Source organism: Leuciscus leuciscus (genome assembly GCF_965113295.1).
Source record: "Leuciscus leuciscus genome assembly, chromosome: 21".
Lineage (NCBI taxonomy): Eukaryota > Metazoa > Chordata > Actinopteri > Cypriniformes > Leuciscidae > Leuciscus > Leuciscus leuciscus.
This window is the reverse complement of record NC_138745.1, coordinates 6,799,062-6,814,042: the sequence shown is the minus strand read 5'-3', so window position 1 is coordinate 6,814,042 and position 14,981 is coordinate 6,799,062. Positions and strand designations below refer to the sequence as shown.

Sequence of the window (14,981 nt, the reverse complement as noted above, 5' to 3'; positions counted from 1 at the left end):
AATCATTTTTTTCCCAAATACCACACATAACTGAGCTTTTTAGGATGCATGTTACCAGAGCTAAACACCAGGGGGCAGAAATCAGCAACCACATTAGAAAGATTTAGTCTGCTGAATGCAATATATCAGAGGTGATAAACATTAATAAACCGCTTACAGTATATTTACTGAGAAATAAAAAATTACCTGATATCTCTTAAGGAACTGTGATTTAGGACAGTGAATTTTACCCTAAAGTTGAGAGTATCATATTTTGCAAAGAAAATGAAACCTAATTTTGTCCCATTAAACAAGACATCAAGACAATATTTTCATGACAATTAAACCAATTTTTAAATCAACTGGTCAAAATAAAATAAAAAATTTTGTTTTTTGTATATTTTATAGCATTATATATCAAATGACAGTGATTACTTGTTTTTAACGACAGAAACAATCTTATTCTTAATAGAATATAAACTATTATTTTATACAATATTTTTTTATGTGGCAATACTGTCGCTCTACAGACAGAATCAGAAGAAATACAAATGTTTAAGGTTTGGTGAACGGGAATGATCTCTCCCGTGCAGTGGAAAGCATGCGCCTTTGGCCTTTCTGAGTGTTTGTTTTTCATGACACACACACAGATTTCACCACTGGGATTCCTTACCCTCCAGAGAATATGACAACACACATGATAAACTTGATTTCCATCCATTTTCCCAGCATGTCGGAGGAGCTCATAAATCCTAGACCATTACACTCATTCATTACGTTATGGCAGACGTTATGGTATATTATGTCCTATCGTTTAGTGTTTGACACTAGGGGTTGAACGAAGTCAACATTAATGTGATGAAAGTCGAGTCCGCGTTGACTTATCGCTGGTGGCATCATTAATGAACAAATAAGCCTGAACCTCGAGCTGAGACTCAAACGCCTTAATTGTTTTAGGTACTGAAAGGGGCGTTTTTACTGCTTGATAAACAAAGCAGCACGGCACAAAGCTTCATGTGCTTGTCGTCTCCTAATTAGGACCCAAAATAGATCAATATTAAGTCTGCTTTAATAAAACAAAGAAAAGAAGCTATGGCATGGTAAAGAAACAATGCGCTAAGAGCAGGAAACTGTATATTCGTAAAGTGTGCGCGTGTCAAAAAATCGATTCAGATTTTAAGCTTGTGACATTAAATGCGCACATCAACCTGATCACTTTATGTAGCGTTTATCCAGACACTGCATTCAGATTCATCAATCAGAATGAATTCATTCCTATTTAAACAAAAGGTGTCCATGTAAACGTAGCTAATGTTTGGCACATTCAACCGCCCTCTGAACAAAGTAACATGAAAAACGGATTTGACAGCATCCCATTTATGCACAACAAAAGCTTGAAAAGACACGCTATTGTCTTTCAGTGGAGCAACAGTCTGTATCAGCAGCCTAAAATCTGGGCTGTTGGTCCAGCTGGGACTGAAAGCAGCCTGCCATGCACATTCCTCGCTCCTCTGAATCACAGAGAGAACAGTCATCCACACCTTCCCAGAGTAACACCCTCAACTGCCAGCAGTCCTCCGAGGACAATACAAATGACAGGTTAAGACAAAACACCCATGAGGGGAAGATAGGACAACCTCAAACAATCAAGAACAGAGTGTTTCAGCCTGAACATCATAAATAGGGAAACTCCTTAAGTGTGATAAAAAGGTGGTTTACCTCTAGTTTAGAGTGATTCAGATTGTACGTGACTCATTTGCCTTCAGGTATTTCAAAGAAATCTAGGCTAAATTACGGGACTAAATAACTAACTTGGCAAAATTATCTGCCTTTTCCTTTTCTGCTGTGTGTGCCCTTGCATTTGTGAAAGTCTCTTGCCAAGTCTTTTTTTATTATTTTTTTTTATGGCTTTTGCATATTCAAATCCTGTTGGAATTAGGGATGAGCACGAGAATGAGTCTTTTCACAAACATTGATGAGGCATTATTAATAGAACAGTCTTCTTTTTGATTATGTGTGATAAAGAGGTCACTATCTGCTTTCTGAAAGGATCTAATGTTGTTTAAGGACTAGTGCTGTCCAAAAATATAGATATTTCAATATGTAGCATTGATCATTAAATATTTTAAACTGTTCCAATACTCCTTTTCTACAGTATGGAGACGCCGATACCAGCTGCGCCATCTCCGACAGCGAATAGACACACACTCGCCTCCTGTCACTCACTCTTCTCATTCGCTTCGGTTAAATAGGCCTAGTGCATGTATTGCGAATAATTTTAGTCAAGTGGCCGTCTCTGGCATAAAGCTGCCTCTCAAACAGCTCGCGAGTACCAAATTGACTTCTTTTGCGTGGCTTATTGCTCTTAAACGGTCAAATACATACCAAATGATGTCAAAATGCCCGTCTTGCTGAGTATTCAGGTAAACACAACCAGTTTTGGAACATAAATGGTTGAGAGAAAACGCATGTTGTGTAATCGTATAATGGATCCGTGCGTATGCTCTTAAAGTGACAGCAGTCTAATATTCCTGCTGCTGTCACGTTAATCAAAGAACAAAAGACAGAGAAAATCACTCTCTGCTCTTGACTGAATAACTTTTGTAACTTTAATTGAAAGCATTAACATGCATTTAATTTTTACAATTAAAACCATCCAGTGTTATTTTACATTTGATTACTTTCATTTATGTAGTAATTTCTAACCTGAATAGTATACTACTTTTATACCTGCCTGAAAAAAATTTATTTGTCTCTTTATTCTATTGTATTTATTTGTGCTATTGTTTGCAATTCGTTTTTTTATTATTATTTTATTACTGACTGTCTATTTGTCTTTTTTTGTAAATGTATTTTAACATTCAAATAAAAAGCTTCTGTGTCATTATTATTACAACGAAATTACCCAAATTATGAAAGAATTTAGATAACAAATGACCTGTATGGTTGTATATATGGCAGTTTTCCCCGTGGTATCGAATATCAATATTTTTCAAGGTATCGTTTCCAGTATGGTGACAACACTATTGAATACAGCCATAATAGTGCAATTAATTCAGACACTAGAAACTTTCTTAAAGTGATTTTAATTCATGTTGACATCTGCAGCTTTCCAGCCACACATTTATAACACGGACAGTATAATTCAGGCATATTTTGGGTCCGAAATCCATTCCACTTCTATAAGAGCATATCAAACATTAAGAATGAGGTCACAGTTTGAGCACCAACAGGATGTTCCTGAGAGCTCTTCTCAAAAGCACCTGCTCCTCTGTTGACTGTTCTGTCCATTTCAGTTTCAGTAGACTCCATTTAACTAGAAAAGAGTTATTACACTCAGGAACTTTAGCCAACACAAACACAAAACCACTCTGAACTCCAGGCCGTTTCACTGATACAGTTCAAGGTTCAAAGTAGTGATACTTCAATACACCTGCCAGACCAATATCATTTGGATGATTATCTGCATTGGCTGATAACATTTCCAACTGGGCGATTAGTAGAAGTTTTTGAGAATTTTCAATTTAAAATATTTACATTTTCAAGTGAATTTTCAATTTCAATTATTCAATTTTCAATTTCAAATGAAATTTCAATTTTCACATCTGAACTTGCAGCCTTGCTATGATCTCAAGGGGAAAGGGGTACAAAAGCTATCACTGGTGTGATATCCTTTCAAATATCCTTTTTTTTTTTTTTTTTTTTTTTTTTAATGCTGCCATATCAGTAATGTAATGGTACATACAAGTACCTTTCAAAAAGGTACAGCCCCAGTGACAGCTTGTATTCCTTTTTTGTGTCTAATTTGTCAATTAAGGTATCAGAAGTGTGCTCACGAACGTCGCTAAAATCACCCTTGATTTTTGTAGATGAGAATGAAGTGTAGAAGAAACTCCTCTAAATGGCTCATTGTGTGTCTTGAGTTCTCAGAAACACAAGGCATACTTTGTGTGCAGTATCATGGCCACAGTGTCCCTCCCCCAGCCTTGTCCTGTGTTTTGTTTGGCGTTTAGATGGACGCTCTGCTCACTGACAGCAGTGTGCTAGTGAGAGTTAGACTGGTCTTATCAGGACCTGCCAGTCTCTTCAAGGTCTGCATCAGGATATGATGTGGTTTGGGCTGTTTATTGTGAGGCTCTCTAGGTGGTCTCTGTCCATGAGGGAAATAACTGAGGCTGGTTAGCATTACGAGAATGAGAGGAATGTGTTGAGGTGTCACCCCACTCGTTTGTTAGCTAGCCTATATCACCTTCCTTTTATTTTATTTATTGATATTTGGAAAACTTCAAAAGTAGCGACGCTAACTACAACTCAGCTTTTCCAGTAATAAGCTACTTTTTCCATTAGTAGCAGTACTGTTTTTTCTTTTGTGACACTGTACTGCACACACAGCTTTACAGCCAAGCAAGCTGAGTGAAGCAATAAGGAAATGTGCTTTCATAAAATGTCCTCTCTCGCCATTATGAAGCACTGCGAAGTCTGGCGCATTTTTGTGAATTTTTGTGCCTAGTGGTTAAAAAAAAAGATTAACCAATTCAGTTGAATCCCTACAAAACATTTGACGTATTTTACACTTTTAGATTTATACAAATTTATTGATATGTTCAATTACTGATTTATTTATCTTTAATTTATTATATATTAATAGAATGTAACAAATAAGAAAAATTATGATTCCTTTTAATCGCACATATTATTATATCTCCTGTAAGTTTATGTACTTTAAGTTAAAATCTAAGCAAACTCCAATCCATGCTGTTACTTTCTAACATGTTTTTCTTCTTCATTCTTCAGTCTTATCAGTGTGGTCATTAGTCATTACCTGTTAAAAGACCCCTGGCCCTGTTGCTAATCAGCCAATCACAAGGCAGTGTTTATCTTCCTGTGGTGTGTCAGGCAACAGCTATTAGGCTCATTTCCTTTAATACTGCAGGGCTGTGGTTAATTCCATTTTCAACATAGTCTCTCTTTTCACACCAACCCAGACAACAGTCCGCATGAAACTGAAGTTGTGATAGTCCTTTCTTGCCTTATTGTGACATATCCGAGTGAAATAAGAAAAAAACGAATGGGGAAGGGACTGGATTTTGTCCTTGGGAATTGATTGGATCATGGGAAGTTAGGCGGTGCTAACAAAATGGAGGCAGATCTAAATGCCAGTTGTGGAGGATATTTAGGGGCAACTAAAAATGAAAAACTTTATGCGTTTTGGTCATTCATTTACCAAATGAGAAGTTCTGTTCCCTGTATAGTTTAACAGTATTAGGCTATTTAAACTATCGGTATCGGCAGGAATCATTCTGAATAATCGGCTATCGTATCAGCGGAGACATTTAGTATAAGTGCATCTCTACTGTATATTTCTGTACATTTCATTAACTGAAATAATGCTAATACACCAAATTACTAAAATCAGTTTTTTTTGCCTGTATGATATACTCTGATCTATGATGAACTTTAAAAAACGGGGGTTCTTCACAAGCAGCTTTTCCACAAGCTGAGGTAAATACTAATATATAGAAGGTGCTCAGTGAGGGAACACAACAATAAAATAATGCAATAAACATTAATTTACCAAAATAAGAAGCCTATTGTACATTACTGATACAAAATTTATTTCAATAAAAAAAAAAAAACATCAAATGTGATCCTGTCAACTAGCATGCGTGTTCTGCGCCTGCGTGCAAATGAGACAACTGTCTATTTTTGCAGATATATTCGTCTATATTCGTCATTCAAAAAGGGAAACTGACACTGCAGGCTGTTTTGAATATCAATCCTGCTGATCACTTTCTTTATTCCACTCCTCTCGTGTTAATATTAAAATATTCGCCCAGGAACACTTAAGTAAGATGACGTTAAATTAGAACAGCGTCTATCTTTACCGTTTTGACTTCTTTTGCTATTATTCTCATGCACTTAGTGACTCATTCACTAAGCTGAACAGCCAATCAGAGTTCTCTCTCTCACTGATGGCTCGACGCTGATTCTACATGCTGAATTGGCCCCAAAAAGAATTTACGCCGTCCAACCAATGGTGCGGAACACACCGGAAAAACTCGGCCGACGTTCAAAAATGATCCGACGTTGCCCAACGGCCGATCGTCAGCATGGTGTGTCCCTGGCTAAAGGGAACTTCTTGTTAACCAAGTAACAGGTTTTAACCGTAGGATTTTTTACAGTCTTTTACTGTTAAAATTATAATAACTTTTTACAGGAGAACAAGTCATGTACAATCTCATGGCTGTTGTTTGAACCGCAAACAGCACTGTGGTTAATGTCCCCTACTTGCAATCTCATAAGCTCCTTTTGACTCCTCTGTGGTGTCCACTGAGACAACAAAACCAGGGGTCAAGGCCGGGGGAGGTCACAGTTTCAACTCTGCACTTCCTCCTCCCTACTGCTGCTATAATCACAACGGAGACGATTAACAGATGCCTCTTGGATGCCATGTAAGGGCTTGCCTTTAAAACACATGTTGAGTGGGAAGCTCTTTGCACAGAGTGTCAACATCTGAGGCTGTGTGCAAACACCAGTAAAAGCTTAAGAACACAACAAAAGTACAAGCTCAGCTTAATTAAAAGGAGCAGTCTGTCATTTCATTTTAAGTCTAGATGGACAGGCAAATACGCCATGGGAAACTTTCTGAATTACATGATCGCCAGCTGTTGACCCCAGCAGTCACACATCTGAATCTGAAGGGTTAAAATGTTTTCTGAGTGACTTTCTGAATTGGAATGTCTCAATTAAAGACTCATAATTCAGTGTTTATTGTGATGGTGCATGTTGTGCACTGTTGATAAGCAGCTATGAAGCTTGCCAGAAAATTCTAGGCTACTCATTTAACCTGTTTATGAGGCGACAGGCTTGTGCAACAAAAGTAAATTTCCTGTCAGTCTTAGTGGCAGCCAGAGAACTGGAAAATACACAAAGCATAAGTTGCACAACATGTCTATTATCATCATCATTATTGCATTGCCTGAACTTGTAATTATTAACTTTCTAAGTAGGATGACAGTATGTCAAAATTACTTTTCAAAAAATTCTTGAAACCAGAATGTCATAGAAACTTGGGTGTTTGCACTTTTGAATTGGTCAAGAAAGCAATATATAAGTATACCAATTTCAAAAAGCATTGTGTGCTTTTTTTAAAGTTCTAAGAAATTACACTTGAGAAAACTGCTTTAATGAGTTCACACCTAAAAAGTTATATACAATATACAAAGTTTTGAAAAGGACAAGTGCCAATTCATATTCAAATCTGGACAATAAAATTAACATACCAACACTAAAGATTGCATTATGGAAAGAGTGGCCTAATAAAGCAGACCTTCAATTATGCAAATCATCATAATGGCTTAAAGAAACCAAAGGACAAACTCTCTAGGCTATGTCACTAGCATAAGCGCTAAGGCAGGGGTATTCAATTGACGTTTAAGAGGTCCAGTCTCTATATTTCCTTCCCAGCGGAGGTCCGGACAATACTTTTTTGGAACAGTTACATTTCCATCGTGGCAGCCGTAGTACTTTGTAAAAGAAAGAAAAAAAACTAAACACTCAAAATAGTCATCAAAGATGAAAATCTTGGGCCCAGAGAGCCTGTCTAAGAATTTTTACCAAAAATGTACCCAAAAAGTAAATATTTCTCCCACCTGGATATTAATATAACAAACAATGTACATAATCTAGTAATCAAAACTCTCATCATGAGGACAAAACAAATTTAACTAGCAAGTAATTTAAAGAAAATTTGTCTTCCCTTGCCATCTCTTAAATAATTTTCCAAATTCTAATATTTTAATATGAAATGCTCTTTATATGCTGATTAATAATCCTAAATATATAAAAAAATATATAAAGACGGCACACATTAACTTGCCTCAAACCTGGTAAACTGTCAAGAGTCATCTGTGTGACAGACAAAAATAATTGTATTTGCTGTATTCTTGTTTTCTACAGTGTTTTAGAGAAATTATCCATTTTGCTGCTCACAGTGTTCCTGCTACTGTTGTTAAAATAATCACGTGGTCTGCAGCTCTTAATGTGGTGTTTTACGTTTTTAGCGATGGAGAGAGAGAAGCAACGCGCAATGGAGAGCATGGGGCTTGAATGAAGCACTTTTAGCTCTGGAAACAAAACATAGATATAGCTCTGGAAGATCATTACCATAAACAACTCTGAGTGGTTGTGGTGTGAACCGCTCTGTTGTTTTGACGCGCTGCTCACTTTAATCTGTAGAAACGGTAAAATGGTGCAATTATGTCCCGCGGTCCGGATGGAGCCAAGCCGTGGTCCGGATCCGGACCGCTGTCCACCATTTGAATAACACTGCCCTAAGGGATGTGATATGCACTTTCTATATTAGACTTATTTTGCAATTGTATTAAACCACCAGAACAGATACAAGCTGCTTCTCTTTTTTCTCTCTATTTACAATTCCCATTTTTAACCTTTCCAATTTGAGATAACGCCGGGCCGCTCTTCACCATGTTTCAATCCAAAACCACACTGATGTTGACACAGAGTATGTGGGTCCAAAACACAACCCCATTAACAAATCATTGGAACACTAAACTAAAAAATGTGAAGAAAAAATGGTTTCGTCTCGAGAGGAGCAGTGACTACAACACATTTATTTCTACTCACCAACTCAGTGAACCCATTTTTCACCTATAAGAAATGAATGAAAAGGTGAAGGAGGCAGGGTTTTAGTGCCTCAAAGGGGCAATAAAGTCTTAATGTCTTAAGCCAGTGTAGCGAGAACCACTGTACGCTCTGAAACAGAGGGTTCCACTGTCCCAGCCAGCGGGAGAAACCAGACAGCGCTGGAACGACCCTTAACACAACAAGCAGTGTTTTTTACAAGCCTAATAGTAAAACGTCTGCCTTAGCTCAGATATAATACGCTGCATAATAGATCTGAAGTTCTGCTGGAACAGACAGCAGTCGCCCACTAAATCATCTGTCAGAAAAACCTCAAGCTGAAAGGTTTTGTGTCTGTATCATGCATCGACTTCAGCTTTGTGAGCTCCAGGAAAAGGAATTTCCTTGGCAAGAAAGATTTCCTCCTATTGGTAATTCATCAAATTACAGGCAAAATTAAGTGCTGGCTAGTACTAAATAGACTGGAACTATTACAATTACCACAGAAAATTACCATGAAAAAATGCATCACTGTGGCTTACTCTTAAAGCACTGCAAATATCATTTAGTCCAATACAATAAATTGCTTGTGATTTTTCTCATTTGTAAGTTACGGTGTATAAAATCATCTGCTAATTGAATAAAAGAAAGAAAAAAAAATTACACATTATATCAAGATTTTTCAATGAATTCAACAAGAACATGAAGGTCTAGTTGAATTCGTTGAAAAAAAGTTGCAAACAGCAAAGCAAAGACAGCAAACAAGTTATATAACATGTAAACATGTTCCACATGTCACAAAACAACAGTAATTTCGTTTTAGACTTTGTTTAGGCTTTGTTCTTTAATAATAAAATTAGGCCACAAATTCATTTCATATTGATTATTAATCTGTATACAAGGGCCCAAGAAGCTAAGAATGCAGGCTTCAATCATAATTATTTGTTCAGTGATAAAACACACTTGAAACAGCAAAGAAATTCACTGACATGCTTATTTCAGTATGAGCTACAACACCAACATTCAATCCAGGAACTGTGGCACCAACTGTGAGAGAGGCACATTCACAGACCTTTAACATAACACCCGAATAACTATCAGTTCATAAAGGAAGCATTCATACCAAGCAGAGCTTTAGTGAAAAGAGAAATTGACCTTACCTCTGCATACTTGACCCCTGGGTAGATGAGAAGGGCCCTGGAAAGCTGCAGCTGGATGGCCTGAAGCGCTCTGCTGTATCCTCTCACCTCATGCGTGCGCCTCTCACCCAGGTGGCATGTTTTCCCACAAACAGACTCCCAGACTCTGTCAGAGATGCAGCCGGTGGGTAGTGTCCTCACTATAGCTCTGGTGCCTGTGCACACAGTCTTTTTAATTTTCTGGTTGTTCTTCAGGAACCTCCTGACCAGGGCAGTAGAGCGTTCTTTCTTGTTTCGCACAAACTCGCTGTCAGACACGGTGCCCTCACTGTCACTACAGTCCTGACTTGCAGACAACCTAGGGGGTGTGGACCTCTTAAGACACCTGCCCTGAGAGCACATGGGTTTGGTTTTCCTGTTGAGCCTTTCCAGACTAGAGAATCCATTTTTATGACACACGGCACATACAAAGTCCATTCTGTCACGCATCTTGTTTTTCACAGCAGTACCGCAGCCATTGGCGCATTGAGGGCCTTGTGGCGAGGATACTGGCACACTGCTTCGCCTCAAATCCAGCCCGCAGAACGGCAGGCTCTCCGTGTTTTGGCCGATGACTATTTCCATCTGGCACAGTTCACCATCTGAGCCACTCAATGTTGGCCGTCCTCCAGTGAGGCAAGAAACATCAGAAATCTCTTCTGCTTTCCTCTGTTGGGGCACCGTTCCCCAGCTTCTAGGAGGAAAGCTATTCTCTGGGCAGCCTTCTTTGCTTTCCACTGGATTGAAAAACCCACACATCTGGCAAACGTACAACCCTTCTTCCCCACAGCTGCAGTTCTTGGACCTGTAGGTATCGCCCAAGCAATCCAAACTCTTAGACCTAGTATCCAAAGACTTCCGTATTCTGCACTCTGTGCCCGTTAACTCCCCCTCCAAGGGGTCAAACGGATAATGGACAGGAGTCTGAGGGGATTCGCTCTCAGGCAAGCCGTAGTTCACGGATATGAGAGCATCTCCATTACTTGCCGAAGTCTTCTTACCAAGACTCTTCAAACCCAGCACAGCGGAAGCCCTCTCAGAGGCCATGGAGCTCATGAAGCCAATATGTGCCTGTCTCTCCACACGAACCCTCATATCACTAGGCACCTGATGACAGATTCTCCTTGCTCAACTTACGCGAGACAAGCTTTGGGCAAACTACCCCTAGAGGCGATGGCCTTGAGATCACAGAGATAATCTCAGTGGGTCTGCCTGAAGTGGAAGCTTTAGGATGACTGCAGCAGAAAGTGACGGCTGTGTCTTCTCAATTTATTCGCCCCTCCCGACTTTAACCTCTTCTCCCAAGACCTCGGGGCTCAGAACACTAGATGAGAGGGGAACAAGAAAAACAAATTTCAATAAACAATTTTTATTGCCACATACCATTTTAAGTGGCCAGCAAATGTTCCCTGAATTAATAAAGAAAATATGACAATGCAAGAGCAAACATAAACATTCTGTAATTCAACACACTGGTTTTCCTTGGCATGGCCAAGGTAAGAAAAAAAGTTTCTCAATCCTTATCAGAGCCAAGCTGCTTTGTGTCTTGCTAAGTGCTATCTGGGGAAGTTGTTAAAATTGCACTTCACCACAACCGAAACCTTTTTTAAAACACTGAAGAAATATTACATGGACAGGATGCACATTCGAATGAAATGAAAATTCACAACCAATCAAAAAATATCTCCATCTCAGGAAATCACACGGCTGCCCAAAATCTCACTACAGTCAGCAGCCCCCCATCCCTATAAAAATGCAGGGGTCTCTGGAATGTAAAGCTTCGCTTGGAGGGGGTAGTCCAAATGCAATTAAAGGGGGGCATTCGCTGCATTGATTCTAGCTGGATTCAGCCAGTCAGTCTTCAAACACGGCTCAGTTCCCACACCCACACAGTTGACAATAAATCACTGTGCTAACACAGTGAGGAGTATTTCTTTCATAACTCAGTCCTTGAGTGCTTGTAATCATACATTGACTCGGTGAAAGAGAAAGGGCGTAAAAGACACTAGAATACTCCTAATACTGTGCAGGGACAATCTACTTCTCAGACTGAATGAAATAATCAGTGCTAACCATCTACAAACACTACATTTTTATATTTTCTGAAGAAAATGTGAGTGGTGCAAAACTCAGCAACTTTTAAAAGTAACAGCACACTCTCCTCAACAATATGCATGATTTATGGTATCTATAAAAGGTACTGTGCCGGATATTTTTTTCTTCTATTTGGGCAAAATGGTTTAAACCCCAAATAATATATTTTAAAAGCAATCATCTGTGAAAAAACAGGCTTTATGATGCCATCTACTGTGTATTATAGAGGATTGTAATAGATGAGAAGCTCTTGCCCAGGACGGAAAGCCTTGGCCAATAACGTGCTCAGGAAAAAGGGGGTTGCCCATATTGAACTCAGGGACAAACATTTTAAAATGAGCGAGTACATCATGAATCCATTTTCCAAACCGTGTTTTTGTCTTATACTGAATCACTACGGTCCACCTATAATAAGTGTTTATATTCAGACTATTTTAGACTGTTTCAGGTCGTACTGCTGCTGCGAAAGTAGTCCAGTACCTGCGTGACTCGTCATAGACATAAACAGAGAGAAGGAGCTCCGGATACAATGTTCTTTCGGCAAGACGCATGCAGTTCTGTTTATTAACCGCTAGAGCGCCAAAAGTTAAGTACTGCAGCTTTAATGTCCATTGATTTGCACACCTAAAATGAATGGAACATTTCACCCAAATGGAAAATTCTGTCATTGCGTGTTCATGAGACACACAATAAATAATAAGCGTTTGCCATCACAGACATAAAATCTTGCATGACAAGGGAAGGGAAAACTGAAGGGAAAATGTGATTTCAGAACTTGTCGTCATCATCAGAAGCAACTAAACAAGTTTTGTCCTAATCTGCTCCCAAAATGCATTCTTCAACATTACTAAAGCACATAACAAATGCCTTCCTGCTGTAGTATGAGATCATCAGACAGATAAACCAGACACACCTTCGTTCTTATGATAAACTGTCATGTGTCCACATGACTTCTTCATAAGGTGGTCTGACCATGAACTGATGGAAAAACATTGTTATATTTCACTTTCATTCTGTCCAGTTTTTAGGCTGTTGTTAAGAAGCTGCTGGCTGGTCTGGGATGCGTTTCCCAAAAGTATCGTTAGCCAACTATGGTCGCAAGTTCTGTCGTTATCACCATAGTTCAATGGGTCAGCGTTTCCCGAAACCATAGTTCCAACGAACATTAGCAAACTCCGTCGTTATCAGCATAGTTCAACGAGTCAGTGTTTCCCGAAACCATAGTTCCAACGAACATTTGACAAGCAACATCGCAAAGTTGTGTGGTTTGGAACTTCAGGTTTTGACCATAGGTTTTGACCTGTGGTTGGAAGCATAGTTTCTTGTTTGCATGATATGTGGACTCAATAAATCCTAATCTTGAGCAAAATAGGCAAGCTGACATTCAGTACACATGACATTCTACTGCAAAATAACTGAGAAAAATTTGAAATAGTCCTCACTCCTCAGATGCCATGTCTGTAATTTATAGCAAAACATCTAGCATTAATTCGATCTCATACAGATTCATTAAAGTAGTTATTATTCCACCACCACCGTGACATCATTTAACCAACATGGTTAAACAACCAATTTGCGACAATATGGTTTCTGGAAACAGTTGTGACTAGCTACTTGATTTCTTCAACGATGCATCGTATTATGGTAGTTAAGCAGCGAGTTACGCCGTTGTACGGGAATCGGACCCCTGGGTGGTTGCAAACTTAAAAAGTCCATTCCCGAGTCTCTATGAATTGCTGGTCTCTAAACTCAGGTCCCATCATCAATGTGACGTGCCGTTTACACTACAAAGTTTTCAACTAAAGCTGACAACTTTTTATGCCTTTTACCCGTTCATTTACACAACAACGGCAAAAACTCAAGATTTTGAAAACAGGTTTGAAAGTGCAAGTGTTTCAAAAACATACCGTTTTCGTCCCCATGTAAACAACAAAAACCAGTGATGTCATGCGCATGCGTATTACATGTTCAGTCTACTCTAGACCCTTAGTGTTTCTTTACATTCTGACATCGCTAACTACTTGCCTAGCATGCATTATGCAGCGTTTTTAGTACTTTTCGCGGATCCGTGTGAACTGGGATCGCAAAAACGTTTTCATTTTTTGTACATCGTTGTCATGTAAACGTACCCTGAGTCTTGGGGCCGGCACCAGAGGGGGGACCGGGGGAGCTTTGTCCCCACCATGGAAATCCCCCCCCACCCCAGACATTTTTCTGCATTAGTAAAGGCAATTGTTTTTTATTATTTATTTGTATTGGATGCCATGTCAAATCACGCACAGTATGTTTGCTTTTCTGTTAAAATGAACAGTGGTTTGTGACATAGACGCTTTAATAACAAATAATTTGGAGCATTTTAATTAAATTATTTAATGTGAATCTATACAGGCTAACACTCCCATTCCCCATCATGGGAGAACAAACACCACTAATTAAACTTCGAAAAGTTGTGGAAGCCAAGAATTATTGCCAGCCTTTATTTGTATTACACTATGAGAGATTGCAACCAATCCATTAAGGTCGTTTCCTGCGATCCTTACTGATCTCATGCTGGTGTACAAACAGCCGACGTATCAGCCTGCCTGCATGAGGTGTTACAGGCATTTGTGTCCTAAAAACCTGAACTTGTCAAAGACAACTCTTACTTAACTTATCTAAACTATAAGCTGCGGCAGTAAAGAGGCAGTCGTGCCTCCAGAGCGGTGGGTGGGTACGAGTGTCTGTTGAGGCATGAGGCCATTGTAACAATTGGAAATTACGGGAATTCCCACCTCCCCAAATCCACCTCTGCACCCCTCCTTCTCTCCTTCTTTTCTGAAGCCAGCACAAACTAATTATGTGTGCTAGCTTGACTCTGTTCCTGTGCAACAGACAGCTACTGGAGCAAAGCCTCATTCAGATGTGGAACAGTTCATATTAATATAAAGTTTATGTGTGGGTAAACAATGGCATCAATGTCAACATGCATGCAGGTTCAACCGAGATTAGGACAATCTCTAGGCTAACAACCCATCATAAATGGAACTAGGTCATCAACTGCTGTTGATCTCTGACCAGTTTTATTAGAGTTAGGGCTGGAATAAACAT

The 14,981-nt window shown here is 39.1% G+C and overlaps 1 protein-coding gene across 3 annotated transcripts in view; it reads right to left on the bottom strand.

The window, feature by feature from the left end:
- Positions 1-14,981, bottom strand: part of plce1 (phospholipase C, epsilon 1) — an 80,849-nt gene that overhangs the window by 63,690 nt on the left and 2,178 nt on the right. For all 3 annotated transcript variants that reach the window (XM_082151474.1, XM_082151475.1, XM_082151476.1), the window contains exon 2: positions 9,783-11,124. In XM_082151474.1, the coding sequence (XP_082007600.1) occupies positions 9,783-10,895 (1,113 nt within the window). In that variant the 5' untranslated portion in view covers positions 10,896-11,124. The remainder of the gene's footprint in view (positions 1-9,782; positions 11,125-14,981) is intronic.